The sequence below is a fragment of the Aquarana catesbeiana genome, linkage group LG04 (assembly GCF_042186555.1).
Source record: "Aquarana catesbeiana isolate 2022-GZ linkage group LG04, ASM4218655v1, whole genome shotgun sequence".
In the NCBI taxonomy this organism is placed as follows: domain Eukaryota; kingdom Metazoa; phylum Chordata; class Amphibia; order Anura; family Ranidae; genus Aquarana; species Aquarana catesbeiana.
This window is the reverse complement of record NC_133327.1, coordinates 127,247,485-127,265,781: the sequence shown is the minus strand read 5'-3', so window position 1 is coordinate 127,265,781 and position 18,297 is coordinate 127,247,485. Positions and strand designations below refer to the sequence as shown.

Sequence of the window (18,297 nt, the reverse complement as noted above, 5' to 3'; positions counted from 1 at the left end):
TAACTAACTAACTTACTAACTAACATTGCTTTTATTTTTGACACTTATACATCAACATATGTATATTATCACTATTTTCGATTTCTTTATATTTACTATGATGTAGGCTTGAGCTTTGCAGCACCAAGTGCAAGGCAAGTCCGGTGGTGTGTGATATCAGATCTTGAGCAGAAGAAGTGCAATGATCTAGTGGGATCCTGCAATGTCCCGAAGATTACCCTTGTGTGTGTGCTTAGATCCTCCACTGAAGACTGTATGACAGCTATAAAGGTAATAATTGTTGCCGATTTATACAGTCATAACACAACACTGTTTTGCCGCACTGCACAGTAAAGACATTCAGGGAGCTACAGTATAACTACAGCATTGTACCAAGTATTTATACATGAAACAATATAAAAGGGCAGTGTGCAAAGATCAATATCATATATCAGATAGTTAGAAGTCGGATTTCACTGATCTGATTACGGTAGACGATATTCTACATGTTATATTTGGTATGATTATTGTTCTCTGAACTGCTACTGTATAAACCTGTATCCACCAGCCTTATCTTTTATATATACTGTCATATTCTTGAGCAGAAAACTGCTCTATATACATGGTCCAGATATGGAGTTGAGATTTCCCATTTCTTCCTTTACTGGTGAGGTGATAGTACTCAGAGAAACACAAAGCGAGGGGAAAGGTCTCCAATGGATAATTCACTTTGCCCCTGTTAGCAGAGCCCTAATTCCTTGCCAGCAATGACCATGTTGGCAAACTGCCCTTCCCACCATCCTCATGCTGAGGAACAAGATAGGGTACACACACACATCTTTAACATGGAGAAGCCATATTTAGTCACTCACACCCTCCAGGCCTGGGGCCACTTCACGAAATAAGGAATGTAAGTAATGTTTTACTGTAGCAGGAGAGTAATGAACAGTTCTTTAACAACACAGCCTTCACCTCTTTTCTTCCAGTGATGACATAATTCTGCACAATGCAAGTCCAACATTAAAGTGATATTAAAGGATATATTTTTTTTTTAAATAACAAACATGTTATTCCGCGTACACACGAGTGGACTTTACGGCAGACTTTGCCCGGCGGACTTTTCGACGGACTTTACGACGGACTTTCTGAATGAACGGACTTGCCTACACACAATCAACCAAAGTCAGTCGAATTCGTACGTGATGACGTACGACCGGAGTAAAACAAGGAAGTTCATAGCCAGTAGCCAATAGCTGCCCTAGCGTGGCTTTTTGTCCGTCTAACTAGCATACAGACGAGCGGACTTTTCGACCGGACTCGAGTCCGTCGGATAGATTTGAAACATGTTTCAAATCTAAGTTCGTCCAACTTTTGAGAAAACAAAGTCCGCTGGAGCCCACACACGATCGAATTGTCCGACGAAATCCCGTCCGCCGGGCAAAGTCTGCCATAAAGTCCGCTCGTGTGTACGCGGCATTATACTTTGACAAGAGCAGCCCCGATCCTCCGCTTCTCTGGTCCCCCATTGGTGCTCCTGGCTTCTCCTCCTCTCGAAGTGACCCCATAGCAAGCCACTTGTTATGGGAGCACTCGTGTGTGCTCGCTCCCAAGCCCCACTCCGTGTGTCCATAAGAAACACAGAACCAAATTTGGCCCCAACCCGCTCTCTCCTCATTGGCTCACTTGCTATGATTGACAACAGCGGGTGTGAATGGATATCGCTGCTTTGTCTCGGCCAATGACCCGGTAGAGACCCAGGAGAGCAGCCACTCTTGTGCACATTGCTGGATCAGGACCAGGCTTAGGTAAGCATTAGGGGGGCCAAAGGGGAGCTGCATACTGAAGGTTTTTTTACCTTCAAACATAGAATGCATGAAGGTAAAAAACCTTCAACCTTTACAACCAATTTAACATTGGATGGTCATCCAACTCTTTTACAGTACTCACCATAGGTTCTCCATAAGTTGGTTCTCCACTCAGGCTGTTATGTGCCTACCCCAAATGGTTCATTTCCTAAGGCTGCAAGCTTAAAGAAGAAGTATAGAAAAAGCTATTTTGGCTCTACTTCTTATGAGGGTCGCAGGAGTGCACTAAATTCTGCACTCCTGTGACAAGTTTTCAGCCAACAGCAGGGCAAAGCCCGCTGTCTTCTGACATCACTGAGCCGATCTAGGCTCCAAAAAAATCCTGGCCATATAGTCGGGAACCACCCAGATGCCTAGACTGGCATACTTTTTTTAACCAATTGGCTACTGCGCTATAGCCGATATATGGCTACAGTGTGGCTTTCTAGTTCTGGGAGGGTGTCCCTGGACATCCTGGACGTCCTCCTAAGAACTTGCTTCCTGCATGCCCCCTGGGATGCGCATTGAGAAGTGTCTGTGATCGCTGTGCCCCTTGGACACATTGGATCACAGATCAGGGTAAAGGGCCAATCGCAGTGGCCATTTACCATGTGATCTTCAGTGCCTTGATTATCAGTACAGACCCATGAGTGCTGCTTATCAGTGACGCACATCAGTGTCCCCTATCAGTGCCCATCAATGCCGCCTATTGGTGCCCATTAGTGTCACCTATCAGTGCCATCTTGTCAGTGCCTCCTCTTCAGTGCCCATCAGTCCAGGTGATCAGTGCCGCCTCATCAGTCTACATCAGTGCCGCCTCATTGGTCCCTCTCAGTGCCCATCAGTGCCCATCAGTGCAGCCTTACCATTGCACATCAGTGAAGAAGAAAAATTACCTATTTGCAAAATTATATAATAGAAAATAAGAAAACTTCTTATTCAAAATTTTTGGTATTTTTTTAGCAAAAGAATAAAAATCCCAGTGATGTTTAAATACCACCAAAAGAAAGCTCTATCTGTGTAAAAAAAAAAAAGATAATTTAATTATGTTACAGTGTTGCATGACTGCACAATTGTCATTCAAAGTGTGATAGTGCTGAAAGCTGAAAATTGGCCTGGGCAGGAAGAGGGTGGAAGTGCCCAGTATTGAGTGGGTGGTTAAATATCAGTATACTCAGTGTAGCCTTTTCCGACCACCCTCTGAAAGGGGCTTTTCTGGATCAAGATTATAAAAGATAGACTAGCCCCACCCACTATGTCCACCCAGGGCAGGGGTTTCCCTAAAGGAATACTAACCCCTGCCTACAACCCAATTTATTATCCTGGTCTCATAGGGATAAAAAGTGAGAAAACCTTTTCCCTAAGGAGGAAAACCTTTCCTCTCTCTTTAACAAAATGAAACTGAGCTTTATTTGAGAATCCAGATTGTTTTATAGTTTATGAAGCCAATACTGTTTTATATTATTTTGCATTTAAGTACTTCATAATATTTGCAGCTACCATTATCATGGACACCATATGGTAGCTGTTGTTTTTATTATGCTAAATAATAAACTACAAAAATTCATTGCCAGTAAAAAAAAATGATTTATTAACAAACTTATTTCAGGATGGACAAGCAGATGCTATGTTCTTAGATAGTGGAGATGTCAACAAAGCTTCAATGGATCCTTATAACCTGAAGTCAATTATTGCAGAAACATACAGTTCCCATAAAGGTAAGTTTTAAGCATAGAATTTATGATACAGACCACATTACCATGTGATCACAAAAAAAAATAACTAATTAGACAATATCTAAAACAGCTAAAATAAACAAGTATTTGTCAAGGTTGTTTGCAATTCATTCACATCTAGAAGAAAACAATGTACAAATCCAGCACTCAAAGCACTGAAAGACAGGTTGCTCCCTAGATCAAAGAGACATTCACAGTCTTTAATTGACAGAAGAAAGTGCACAGGCCCTCAACCCTATTAACATGGAGGCTGCGCCATCTGTCAGGAAAGATGGCGATGCCAGGAGGCATGAACTCCAAAACTAGAAGTCAGCTGTTATTGCTGGGCCAATTAACTGCGAGCAGGAGATCCCAATGACATTGAATTAATATGGCCATGCATCTTGGGTCAGAGAATTGTGGGAGCCCCCCACCTACAATCTCCTGGAACACATCACATGTCCATGAAAGTGTAGCACATCTCACACATGTGCAGTGTTGAGCTAGCTGTGAAATAGCAGGAAGTCAAAGCCAGCTTCCCACAGTCAAGATGGTGGTGCTGGGGATCTGAAGACTGGCAAAGATCTTGCTTGGGTGATAACAGCGCTGTACTACTGGACTGGTAAGTGTCTTCTTGTTAAAAATCAGCAGCTACAGTATTTGGAGCTGATGACTTCTTACATTTTTTTAACAATGTCCGAAGTTCATCCTTAAATAGAAGTAAACTCACACAAAAGAATACTCAGTTTAATAAAGTGCTAAGTAAAACTGGATTACTTTTTTTTGTTTTCTCTCCCAGACAGTGTATATCCTGTAGACTTTTTACTCAGGAGTACGTATGTAGGTGGGGTGCAGCGTGATGCAGCAGCAATAATTCACACAGTCAGGTGCAATGGAAAACTTGTATTGAAATAGCACAGAAACAGTTCACAATAAATCCAGTGGGAATGCTACCCAACTGGGTACACTCATGGTTTCCAGTAATGTAAAGAGAGTGGGTATCAACTGAATTGTGGCCTGGCCGTCTCGTGCCCCAAGTGGGAAGATGTCCAAGGAGTAGCAACCCTACACTTTCCCTTCTCCTCAGGAACTTCTCCCTTACAGCTAGCTAGTGCTGTTCCTAACAGGCAGGGTACCTGTCCCTACTCTACCAACTCACAAAATGTGTGCCATACCTGGGAGCCAGGGCCTTACATAAGCTCGGCCTGACCCAAGATGGATGCTAAAGTCACATAGGGCAGTGGCATCCACTAGGATAGGATTCCCCACGTGACCCAGGAAACCATAAAGGAATCTTGTTCCTCTTGACTTCCTCTCCAACAACAGTGCCACCACGGAAGAGCACCACCTGCAGTAGAGAAAGTAGAATGTACTAGTCTACATGCAGGGGAGAGTGACAATGCTACTGCTCAACTGAGCAAATATTATCATCCTATGAAAGGTAACGCCTTGTTGTAAGATTTAATTTAAATCAATGCACATTAAAAAAGGATGAACTTTTTACCACTACAGAGCCATATGCAACATATTTGATTTAGGTGGTTGGGTTTAGATACACATTTTCACAGCATTAAAGCAGTATCCTTATTACATTGCTAATGTTTGTAGGCATATTAACACTTATGAGTGTGTTCTCTTTAAAGTGATTGTAAAGTCTCATTTTTCTCAGTGTGTCCATTAAATGCTGCTACTGTGCCATCGAATGCCGCCAGTGTGACCCCTCCCCCCGCCCGCTCACCATCTGCCTGGCACTTACCCTGTCTTGGTGGGGCAGTGGGTGACGGCAACGAGCGGGGTCCTTCAAGCCAGCGTCTCCTGCCATCGTCATCTCCCGACTTCCGTCCTCTCCTCCCGATAGGCATCCAATAGCAGCGCCTGTTTCAGCCAATCAGGTGACAGGTAACAGACCCAAGCACCTGATTGGCAGAGAGGCGGTTCAGTGTTAGGAAAGTGAATATTCATTTGCTTTGCTAACACAGCTGAGTGAACTGCCAGCACCAAGCACAGGCATGAGTGCTTTTTTGCCCAGATAAATCTGATAAAAACACTACGCAATGATTTAAAAAAAGACCCCGGGACGACTGTTGGTAGTGTCTGAAAGAGATACAATAGCCTTGGCAAGATATTCATTTTAAGAATAGTGTTCCTACCCATCCATGTATAAGAGCCCTTGTTCCATCTCTCCAAATCAGGGAAGATCCCGTAGTATTGGTGGAAAATTAGCTAAAAATATTTTATTCACTAAAGAAGTCAATTTGACCCCTAAGTATGTCAGGTGGGAGGATGCCCATGGAAAAGAAAATGATGATTGTAAGGCTTGCACACAAATAGGGGCCAATGTAATATTAAGCTATTCAGATTTTTGAATATTGATTTTAAAGTTCGAAAGTATATTGTACCGATTAAACTCACTTAATAAATTTGGCAACGTAGTTTCCAGAGATGTAATAAAAAACAATATGTCGCCCACAAAGGCCGCATTTCATGAATCGACTTGTCAGTTGGAAAGCCCTGAATATCAGCTCTTCCTCGTGCACGTCGTAAAAATGGTCTGGTGTAGATTTAACGTAGGCACCTCATGCGAAAAAACAAACAAAAAAGTGTCAGGTCTGGTGCAATTTCTAAGGGACTTTCCACGAAAAAAATTAATAATAAATATGTGAGGTCCCCCTGAAAATCTATTCCAGACCCCTAATCCGAGCAAGCAGCCTGGCTGCCCAGAAAAGGGTAAGGTGAGCATGCAGCCCACCCTCCTAAACCCAGCCAGGCCACATGTCCTCAATATAGGGGGGTGCCTTGCCAGGAGAGATTTCCCCCCTGGCAAAGCACCTTGTTCCCAATTGATGAGGACAAGGGTCTCTTCCCCACAACCCTGGCTATTTTTTGTGGGAGTGTGCCGACAGGGGCATTTTGGAATCTGGAAGCCCTCTCTATTAATAAGATAGTCCCCAGATACTGCACCCTTTTTCATGAATGCATAGTAAGAGAAGCCCGCAGCAACAGCATGTAATGCATAACGGAGGGCATACATGACTGTGGTAACAGGGGAGTTAATAGTTTAGGGGGTGGGTACAAAAAAGTAACCGAGGGGGAGGTATCAAACAGGGCTTTATAGGTTAACCCCGCCCAGGGGGGAGTAACAGTGGTTGAAGAAAGTTCATTGAAGATGGAGCTGGATGGACTCATGGAGCAGCTTAGGGAGGAGGCCGCGGTTCGTGGGGCAGCATGGCTGCAAGAGACCATAGCTGCAGCTTTGCAGAACAGTCAGCCTGAGGTGCTGGGGAGGTCTAGCGGCGCCAGAACTCGGCGGTCCCGGCCGCCTGAGCGGTTCTCCCCTGACCAGCGGTTTTCTGGACAGCGGCAGCCCGGGACTCTTTCGGGTCTCGCGGTGGGCCCACCGCCGAAAAGAATGGCCGGAGCGAATGGCGGGAGAGCGAGCGCCGACGGGACCCGGCGGAGCGATCGTTTGGAAGGGATGGAGGCGGCGGTGCGGCCTAGCAGAGCGGGCAGAGTGAGGAGCGAGAGCCCCGCCCCCTGCAGGAGAGAGCCAGCAGCAAGGGAGAGGACACGTGCAGCGAGCCCTGGGCCGTCCGGTTCCACGGCAGGGGCACACAGGAGGATCGAGAGGGGTCAGCCTAGCGGGGCATCGCAGGTACCATGCGGCAGGACTGAGGTCAGGCACACCGGTCCGGGCAAGGCAACCAGCAAGTCAGCGGGCGGAAGAGACACGCGGAGGCGGGGGCGTACGGCCACAGTCACGGCGGCAACTCCGGCGGCCAGGCCGGGTGGGCCTTCGTCAGAGGAAGAAGGAGGGAGAAGTGGCGATCGAGCAGGTGGATGGTCCGGGTCAGAGGAAGAATCGGCACCCCATCAAAGGAGAACAGCAGCGGTGGAGATCCCTGTTCCGGCTGATGAGGCTACGCCTGTGCAGCCTGGTGAGTCCAATGTCTTATTCCTTAATTCCAGTCAGGCCAGAGTGGGGGGGATGGGGGCTGCAGTGGGGGGCACGGGCAGCAGTGGGTCGGGGGCGTCAAGCAGTGGGGGGGCTACAGCATTGGGGGGGTTTTTAGCAGGCATTAGGGAGCTACTTCAGCGCTTTGAGGGAGCAGGGACGGTTCCCTCGGGCCCTGCGACAGGGGGCACCGGGGCGGTGGTGCACACGGGAGGAACAACGGCGGTACCATCGGTCACGGCGGCAGTGGCCGCGCCTGCACCGGTAACGCCCGGGAGTACAGGGGCGCAGGGGACGGACAAGACAGCGGAGACCACAAGCAGGCAGGATATAACCAGATTGGCAGATGCAGCCAGGTGCGAGGTGTATGTGTGCTATGAGGGACCATTGGGTTCGCACCTGAAGCAAGAGGTGCGTGAAAAACTGTGGAAGGGGGAATATGTTGAGATATTTTCCCTACTGCCTTTAGAAAAATTTAATCTGGATAGGGTGAAACTGGATGATTCGAAGAAGGAGGACGAGGAGAAGAGGAGGTACAGGCTAATCCCTAGAACATTTGCAAACTGGTTGCAGGCTTTTGCGATTATGGCAAGTGTGATAGGCGAGAAGCACCCGGAGCATTGCTCGGCTCTATTTTGTTATCAAGATGCTATTGGAGAGGCGTACAGGGTTTATGGGGGCACGGCGTGGCTGAGGTACGATGAGCAGTTCCGTCAACGGAGGGCAATCAGACCGACGCTGCGTTGGGATCACAAGGACATTAGCCTATGGATGAGATTGATGACGACGGCGAGGGCCCCCAACCAGTTTTTTCCAGGAGGGACCGGTGGACCTTCCACCCAGGGACAAACAAAAAGGGGGTTTGTTGGCAATACAACACCGGGACCTGCAGGTTTGGAGCCTCATGTAAGTATAAACACGAGTGTTCAGGATGTGGGGGATCCCACCCGGGGTCAAGGTGTTTCAAACAAGGAAAGGGTAAGCAAGGAGAAACTGCAAACAAAAGGGAGGACCCCGGTGAGAGTGGAAAGGATGCGGCCGTTTCTAGGTAGGTACCCAGACAAAAAAGCAGCGCAATTGTTGGATGAAGGTTTCTCAGTGGGATTTAGGATACCGTGCAATCTGTCGGTTATCCCGCCGGTGTCGCCTAATTTAAAGTCAGCTATGCAACACCCGGAGGTAGTTTCAGAGAAACTAAGGAAGGAGGTTGCATTGGGTCGGATGGGAGGTCCTTTTCCGGTGGCGCCGTTGGATAATTTGGTGGTGTCACCGCTGGGTGTGGTCCCAAAGAAGGAGCCAGGAAAATTTAGGCTAATCCATCATTTATCCTTCCCAAAAGGGGGGTCGGTCAATGATGCTATAGACCAGGGTGAGTGTTCAGTGACCTACACATCATTTGATGCGGCAGTGGGATGGGTGCGACGGTACGGAAAGGGGGCTCTCATGGCAAAGGCAGATGTGGAATCAGCTTTCCGACTGCTGCCAGTACACCCGGACAGCTTTCGGTTATTGGGATGTCATTGGAACAACGAATTTTACGTCGACCAATGCTTACCAATGGGCTGCTCTATATTGTGCGCGATATTTGAGCAGTTCAGCTCGTTTGTGGAATGGGTTGTTAGGGAGGTGTCAGGTGTGAATTCTATAATTCATTACCTGGATGATTTTCTCTGCATGGGCCCAGCTGATTCACGGATCTGCGCGGTGCTTTTGGCTACGCTGGAACATATCGCAGACAAATTCGGCATTCCATTGGCGGCTGACAAAACGGAGGGACCGAGTACGGTCATCACGTTCTTGTGCATTGTGCTGGACACGGAGGCAATGGAATGCCGGTTGCCGGACGATAAACTGGAGGACCTGAAGAGGGAAATTGCGGGGCTCATGGGTTTGCGGAAACTGCAACTGAAGACGCTACATTCGGTATTGGGCAAGCTTAATTTTGCATGCCGCATATTACCAATGGGGAGGGTTTTCTGTCGCAGGTTGTCGGCTAGCACGAGCGGCGTGAAATCGCCAAGGCATTTCGTTCGGTTAAGAGAAACACATAGAGCGGACTTAAGGGTGTGGTACACCTTTTTGGAAGCTTTTAACGGGAGGGCTTTCTGGATGGCTGGTCCGGTCAGCAATTTTGACTTGGAACTATTCACTGACGCCGCCGGTGCAACAGGTTTTGGGGCCTTTTTTCAGGGACAATGGAGCGCTGGGCCTTGGCCTCAGTCGTGGGTGGAAGCAGGATTTACAAAAAACCTGGTGCTGCTGGAGTTGTTTCCGGTGCTGCTGGCGGTGGAGTTATGGGGAGCATCATTCAGGGATCTGAAGGTGCGTTTCCACGGGGACAACCTAGGTGTGGTACAGGTAATTAATAGGAACACGGCATCATCTCCGCCAGTGATTAGGCTATTACAACACCTGGTACTACGTTGTTTGCAACTGAATGTTTTCATTCACGCTGTCCATTTACCAGGGGTGGAAAATGTTATAGCTGATGCGTTGTCTCGCTTCCAGTGGGAAAGGTTCCGGGAGTTGGCGCCGGAGGCGGAGCAACACGGGGTTCCTTGTCCCGACTGGCTGTGGGGGATAGCATTGGCCTCATCGCTGGATGGATAAAGAACTCGGTAAGTGGGTCCACGTGGGCGGCTTACACGAGGGTATGGCAGGAATGGATGGATTTTGTGCAAGAAATTGGGGAGGAGTCGGTGGGTGGAGAGGTGCGGTTGCTCTTGATATACTACATTGCCAGGAAAATGGAGGAGGGTGTGTCTGCATCTGTAGTGAATAAGAATGTAACTGGGTTGGCCTTTCTGTTTAAGTTGCAAGGTCAGATGGATTTTACGAAAGACTTCTGGGTTCGGCAGGCAATGAAGGGTTACAGAAAGGCATGGGTTAAGAAGGATGCGAGAAGGCCGGTGACATTTGAGATTTTGCAGGGTGTTATAGCGCAACTGGAGAGGGTGTGCTCTTCAGGTTATGAAGTGCTGTTGTTTAAAGTAGCCTTTTTATTAGCGTTTTTTGGGGCCTTTAGAATAGGGGAGTTGGTTAGCCCTTCTAAGAGGGTACAGGGAGGGCTGAGTTATCAGGATGTGAAGTGTGAGACGGAAGTCTTGCAGTTGTATTTGAGAAAATCAAAGACCGATCAACTGGGAAGGGGCAGAATCGTGAGGGTGTATCCGGTTGTGGGTTCTTTGTTGTGCCCAGTTGGGGCAGTGCGGGAGTTTTTGGGTTTTCGCCCAGTGGGAATGGGCCCCTTTTTGGTACATTCAGGTGGTGAATTTTTATCCAGATTCCAATTTGGGGCAGTTTTTGCAAAATGTATACGGGGCTTGGGGCTGACTGAGAAGGATTTCTCGTCACATTCCTTCAGGATAGGAGCAGCCACGGAAGCAGCCAGGAATGGATTGGGGGAGGAGATGGTGAAAAGGATTGGTAGATGGGAATCCAAGAGGTTTCAATCTTATGTGCGGCCCAATTTGGTTGTTAGCTTGTAGGTTAAGTATTTTATGTGTAATAGAGATATGGGTGATGGGGTCGGTAAGTGTTAATAGGGTTGTTGGTTATAGTATGGTTTTCTGTGTTTGTCTATTTCAGATTCGCTGCCTGGGATGGTCTGGATCATGGGTCATTCCTATGTGGCATGGGGGGCTCGGAGAGGGGACGCCCGTCATGAGGGTAGGCAATTGGGCTTTAGCAGGAGGGAAGCGTGCATAAAGTGGTTGGGGATCCCTGGCATGTTGTGGGGCAGATTGGTGCCGGAGGTATATCGTTATGCGCAGCGCGATAGGCCGCCGGATGTATTAGTAATACACGCTGGCGGTAATGACCTGGGTATTAGAGCTATGGTGGACCTGAAGCGCGACATCAAGTTGGATGTTTTGCTGTTGAGAGAAGCCTTTCCGAAAATGGTAATTGTCTGGTCAGACATGGTGGCCCGGACTTCTTGGAGGATGGCTAGATCAGTTGAGGGGGTCAACAGGGCACGTAAAAAAATAAATAGGGAAGTGAGCAAGTTTGTAGTAAATAATGGTGGGCTGGCGGTTAGGCATTTGGAACTCGAGTTCGAGACATGGCGGTATTTAAGAGCGGATGGAGTGCATTTGAACGAGGTTGGAATTGATTTGTGGGCCTTGGGGCTACAAGATGGCATACAGAGAGCACTTCGGGTGTGGAGGGGCACCCAAGATTAATGTATTATTCTTGGGCGCTGTGGCGGGCGTTGGTCTGGGCAAAAAGAAGGTAGATGGTAAAAAGTAAGAGTCTTTTTTGGGAGCTAGCGTTGCTATGGCTCAGGATGGTGGTTCCCGGTTAACGGAGGTTAGCCGGGAAGTGATAATGGGGCACTGCGGTCATTGCTAGTCTCTGAGCCAGCTTGTCGGCTTGAGGCCTATTTTGATAGATTTGATGGGACCGCAGTGCTAGTCCTGTTATGGACACGGAGGATTTTTAAGATATTGCTCAGACCAACGCTTGATGATTAAACAGGTGGTTTTAACAGATGTTGTTGTTTGTTGTTGATGTTTTTCTATTTATGATAGATAATGTTTTATATGTTATATTTTTATATCTAAAATTATTTGTTAAATAAATTAGGCCACTACGGCCTTTTATACTCCAAGCTCGGTGTGGTTTGAGTTATTGGGGTAAAGATGGATGTGGGTTGGTATTAGGGGAATAAATGACATCTGTATCTGCCAGTCAAGAGAAGCCCGCAGCAACAGCATGTAATGCATAACGGAGGGCATACATGACTGTGGTAACAGGGGAGTTAATAGTTTAGGGGGTGGGTACAAAAAAGTAACCGAGGGGGAGGTATCAAACAGGGCTTTATAGGTTAACCCCACCCAGGGGGGAGTAACAGTGGTTGAAGAAAGTTCCCTCCCACCCTCCCCTTTGTGATATATTAAGGTTGAGTAGATCTGGTTATGGTTAAATTAAAAAAAAAAAAAAAAAAAAAAAAAGAGATGGCGGGCGTTGGTCTGGGCAAAAAGAAGGTAGATGGTAAAAAGTAAGAGTCTTTTTTGGGAGCTAGCGTTGCTATGGCTCAGGATGGTGGTTCCCGGTTAACGGAGGTTAGCCGGGAAGTGATAATGGGGCACTGCGGTCATTGCTAGTCTCTGAGCCAGCTTGTCGGCTTGAGGCCTATTTTGATAGATTTGATGGGACCGCAGTGCTAGTCCTGTTATGGACACGGAGGATTTTTAAGATCTTGCTCAGACCAACGCTTGATGATTAAACAGGTGGTTTTAACAGATGTTGTTGTTTGTTGTTGATGTTTTTCTATTTATGATAGATAATGTTTTATATGTTATATTTTTATATCTAAAATTATGTGTTAAATAAATTAGGCCACTACGGCCTTTTATACTCCAAGCTCGGTGTGGTTTGAGTTATTGGGGTAAAGATGGATGTGGGTAGGGATGAGCCGAACACCCCCCGGTTCGGTTCGCACCAGAACCCGCGAACGGACCGAAAGTTCGCACGAACGTTAGAACCCCATTGACGTCTATGGGACTCGAACGTTCGAAATCAAAAGTGCTCATTTTAAAGGCTAATTTGCATGGTATTGTCCTAAAAAGGGTTTGGGGACCCGGGTCCTACCCCAGGGGACATGTATCAATGCAAAAAAAACTTTTAAAAACGGCCGTTTTTTCGGGAGCAGTGATTTTAATGATGCTTAAAGTAAAAAAAAAAAGTGAAATATTCCTTTAAATATCGTACCTGGGGGGTGTCTATAGTATGCCTGTAAAGTGACGCGTGTTTCCCATGTTTAGAACAGTCCCTGCACCAAATGTCATTTTTAAAGGAAAAAATCTCATTTAAAACTGCTTGCGGGTTTAATGTCATGTCGGGTCATGGCAATATGGATGAAAATCAGTGAGACAAACGGCATGGGTACCCCCCAGTCCATTACCAGGCCCTTTGGGTCTTGTATGGATATTAAGGGGAACCCCGCACCCAAATTAAAATAAGGAAAGGTGTGGGGCCACCAGGCCCTATATACTCTGAACAGCAGTGCAAACAAGACAGGGACTGTAGGTTTGTTGTTAAGTAGAATCTGTTTGTAATTTTGAACATTTTTAACGTGTTTAGCTCCAGCCAAAAAATCTTTTCTAAGCTTTTTGGAAAACATAGGGAAGGGTTATCACCCCTGTGACATTTGTTTTGCTGTCTTTCCTCCTCTTCAGAAGATTTCACCTCACTTTTTTGTCCCAATGAAAAATGTTTTTTGAAAATTTGGGTTTTTTTGTGGAACAAGGATTGGAAAGCATCAGTGGAAAGGAGAAATTGTTTTCCCATATTAACTCTTACAGGAGAGAATTTCCCTTCCTAGGGGTAGATTTCATCTCACTTCCTGTTGTCTCCTTCCGTTTGCAAGTAGGAGTCATTTGTAAGTTAGATGTTTGAAAGTAGGGTCCTGCCCTATATACTCAGCAGAAATTTGGGCCTTAGGTATTGCTGTGGCCACAACACTGTAAGCCCTCACAGGGCCCTGCTGTGAAATATTAGATCAAGAATTGTAATTACATGCCCCTGTTGAACAGGAGCTGAAAAATTAGGCCTTAGGCACTGGTGCTGGTGCCACAACACTGCAACCCCTCACAGACACTCTAGTTGGAACGCAGGAATGAGCCCTGCTGCAAAGTATTGCTTCAAAAATTGTAATTACACGCCCCTGTTAGACAGGGGCAGAAAAATTGGGCCTTAGGCACTGGTGCTGGTGCCACAACACTGCAACCCCTCACAGACACTCTAGTTGGAACGCAGGAACGAGCCCTGCTGCAAAGTATTGCTTCAAAAATTGTAATTACACGCCCCTGTTAGACAGGGGCAGAAAAATTGGGCCTTAGGCACTGGTGCTGGTGCCACAACACTGCAACCCCTCACAGACACTCTAGTTGGAACGCAGGAACGAGCCCTGCTGCAAAGTATTGCATCAAAAATTGTAATTACACGCCCCTGTTAGACAGGGGCAGAAAAATTGGGCCTTAGGCACTGGTGCTGGTGCCACAACACTGCAACCCCTCACAGACACTCTAGTTGGAATGCAGGAACGAGCCCTGCTGCAAAGTATTACATCAAAAATTGTAATTACACGCCCCTGTTAAACAGGGGCTGAAAAATTGGGCCTTAGGCACTGGTGGTGGCGCCCAGAACCAAAAATGTTCTTACAAGCTATCAGCGTGATGATTGAGGAGGAAGAGGAAAATTACTCAGGGATAGTCACTCAGCATCAGCATAGGCAGTCTTTGAAGGGATCTGAGATTTCAAAAAAAATTATTCGGTTACATCAGCATCAGGTGCTTGGTAGCTGGTGGTGATCCAAGACTCATTCATTTTTATGAAGGTCAGCCGATCGACCGAGTCGGTGGACAGACGCACCCTGTGATCGGTTACCACGCCTCCAGCAGCACTGAATGTGCGTTCCGAAAGAACGCTGGATGCAGGACAGGCCAGTAGCTCAATTGCATACTGTGCAAGCTCTGGCCAGTGATCCATCCTCAAGACCCAGTAACCCAGAGGATTTTCGGTGGGAAAGGTGTCCAAGTCTGATCTTGCCCCTAGGTATTCCTGCACCATATAAAACAGACGCTGGCGATGGTTGCTGGAACCGATCATACCTTGGGGCTGCGGACCAAAAAATTGTCTGAACGCATCGGTCAGACGGCCACCTTCTCCACCGCTCCTTCTTTGACTGACCGAAGCCTCAGCAACACGTTGTCCAGAAACAGGAGTTTGTAACCTCCCAGTCTCTGGGAACGCGTTGCACAGACCTTTCTGCAAGGCCTCCCGAAGATGTTTCATCCTCTGCTCCCTCTGCGATGGCAAGATAAGGTCCGCAACCTTACCCTTGTAACGTGGATCAAGGAGGGTTGCCAGCCAGTATTGGTCCTTCTCCTTGATACCACGAATACGAGGATCCTTACGCAGGCTTTGCAGGATCAGGGAGGCCATGCAGCGTAGGTTTGCTGAGGCATTCGGTCCGGAGTCCTCTGGGTCACTAAGAACGACATGGTCCGCAGCCACCTCCTCCCAGCCACGTACAAATCCATGTGTTTCTTGGGACTGATCCCTTAAAGACTGCTGCTGATGCTGAGTGCCAGGCTCCACCTCCATACTGACACAATCTTCCTCCTCCTCCTCTTCCTCCTCGTCCTCTTCCTGTGTGATCGGCGGGCACGCAGGAACACTGTCTGGATAAAGGGGGCCTTGAGAGCTAAGGAAGTCCTCCTCTTCCTGCCTCTGTTCTGCCTCAAGTGCCCTGTCCATTATTCCACGCAGCGTGTGCTCCAACAGGTGGACAAGGGGGACAGTGTCACTGATGCATGCACTGTCACTGCTCACCATCCTCGTGGCCTCCTCGAATGGTGACAGGACAGTGCATGCATCCCTGATCATGGCCCACTGGCGTGGGGAAAAAAAACCAAGCTCCCCTGACCCTGTCCTGGTGCCATAGTCGCACAGGTACTCATTGATGGCCCTCTGCTGCGTGTGCAGCCGCTGCAGCATGGCCAACGTTGAGTTCCACCTGGTGGGCATGTCACAGATTAGGCGGTTCTTGGGCAGGTTAAACTCCTTTTGGAGGTCCGTCAGCCGAGCACTGGCATTATATGACCGGCGGAAATGCACACAGACTTTCCTGGCCTGCCTCAGGACATCCTGTAAGCCCGGGTACCTGCCCAAGAACCGCTGCACCACCAAGTTAAGGACGTGAGCCAAACAGGGCACATGGGTCATTTGTCCCTGTCGGAGGGCAGAGAGGAGGTTGGTGCCATTGTCGCAAACCACCATTCCTGCCTTAAGTTGGCGTGGCGTCAACCACCTCTGAACCTGAACGCCTACGGAGCACCGCTGGTTCCGAGGAAGAGGCCATAGAGGAAGAAGAAGAGGAGGGGGTGGAGGAGAGAGGTGTGTCACAATCAGCATTTTGGAGGCGTGGTGGCGGAACAACCTCCAACACTACTGCACCTTGTCCTGCATCCTTCCCAGCTGCCAGCAGAGTCACCCAATGCGCCGTGAAACTTAGGTAACGTCCCTGTCCATGCCTGCTGGACCATGAGTCAGCGGTAATATGCACCTTACCGCTGACCGCCCTGTCCAGCGAGGCATGGACATTGCCTTCCACATGCCGGTAGAGAGCCGGAATCGCCTTCCGTGAGAAAAAGTGGCGTTTGGGTACCTGCCACTGAGGAACCGCACATTCCACAAACTCACGGAAGGGGGCAGAGTCTACCAACTGAAAAGGCAGCAGTTGAAGTGCTAGCAATTTTGCCAAGCTAGCATTCAACCGCTGGGCATGTGGATGGCTGGGAGCAAACTTCTTTCGGCGGTGCAGCAGCTGGGGCAGGGAAATTTGCCTGGTACAATCTGACGTCGGTGTACCAAAAGCAGATTGCCCACAAGTACTTGGCTGTGACACACCTAATTCTACACCTTCATTCCTCTCACTGCAGGTCTCAGAGAGGACTGAAGGTCTAGTGGGGTTGGAAATCTCAGCTGATGAGGAGCAAGGAGAGATCCTCTTTGTTCTTTGGTGTGGGTCTTTTAGATACGCTTGCCAACGAACTGCATGGCAGGTCAACATATGTCTGGTCAAGCATGTGGTACCCAAGCGGGAGATGTTTTGGCCACGCGAGATACGCTTGAGACATATGTTGCAAATAGCAGCGGTGCGATCTGATGCACTCGTCTCAAAAAAGGCCCACACCAAAGAACTTTTTGAATAACGCGCAGAGACTGCAGCGCCCTGCACATGTGGAGCTTTGGGGTGTGATGCAGTCAATGTGCTGCCCTTAGGCTGGCCCCTGGAGGGCATCCTGCCTCGTTGGTGATGTGCCGCCGCCTCCTCCTCCTCCTCCTCCTCCTCCTCCTCCTCTCTCCTATCAGGCACCCACGTTGAGTCAGTGACCTCATCATCCCCTCCCTCCTCATCACTGGAGCAAACCTGGCAGTATGCTGCAGCAGGGGGAGCATGACTGCCAGATTGCTGTCCTTCTTGGGCACCCCCTCTGTCCGTGCTCATGTTACTGCCTTCATCGAGCTCAGTATCGTCATCAGAGCCTTCCAAACGCTGGGCATCCTCCTGGAGCATGTACCCAACACTGTGGTCAAACAGTTCGAGGGAATCCTCATGAGGACATGGTGGAGCTAGGGAAGGAGTCACTGATGACATTGAGCTGAGGGAAGAGGCCGCTGCTTTGCCAGACAAAGCACCCTGGGCATGGGTGAGAGAGGATGAGGAGGATGAGGACGGCTTGGTCATCCACTCGACCAAGTCTTCCGCATGTTGCGGCTCAACACGGCCAGCTGCCGAAAAAAAGGCCAAGCGTGTCCCATGGCCACGTGCTGATGAGGATGCACCGTCTCCACGACCAGCACTAGACACAGAGCCTGCTTGCCCTCTCTTATTGGCTTGTGACTGTCTGCCTCTCCTTCTTGGCCTTCCAGACATACTAATGGCCTGTAGCTGCACTAAGCTGGGATAGAACACCTGTAATTTTCTTCAAGTAGCTTTATATACTGTAACCAGACAAGCCTGCCTGTCAGTAGGAAGATAACAGGAACGGATCTAGCTGAACACTGTGAGCAGGACGCACTGTACTAAATGTAAATAGTCTAGCTGCCTGACCGTGGTACTAATAGGATCAAATAGAACACCTGTAATTTTCTTCAGGTAGCTTTATATACTGTAACCAGACAAGCCTGCCTGTCAGTAGGAAGATAACAGGAACGGATCTAGCTGTACACTGTGAGCAGGACGCACTGTACTAAATGTAAATAGTCTAGCTGCCTGACCGTGGTACTAATAGGA

General features: G+C 48.3%; 2 protein-coding genes across 9 annotated transcripts in view; both read left to right on the top strand.

Moving 5' to 3' along the window:
- The window catches only part of LOC141139448 (thyroglobulin-like), a 152,548-nt gene that overhangs the window by 24,521 nt on the left and 109,730 nt on the right, over positions 1-18,297 (top strand). For all 8 annotated transcript variants that reach the window (XM_073625534.1, XM_073625536.1, XM_073625540.1 and 5 more), the window contains exons 2-3: positions 107-270; positions 3,433-3,541. In XM_073625534.1, the coding sequence (XP_073481635.1) occupies positions 107-270; positions 3,433-3,541 (273 nt within the window). The remainder of the gene's footprint in view (positions 1-106; positions 271-3,432; positions 3,542-18,297) is intronic.
- LOC141139447 (integrase/recombinase xerD homolog) lies at positions 10,028-13,584 on the top strand. The gene has a single exon (XM_073625533.1). It carries the CDS (start codon positions 10,157-10,159, stop codon positions 10,976-10,978), a length of 822 nt encoding a protein of 273 aa, XP_073481634.1. The 5' UTR covers positions 10,028-10,156; the 3' UTR covers positions 10,979-13,584.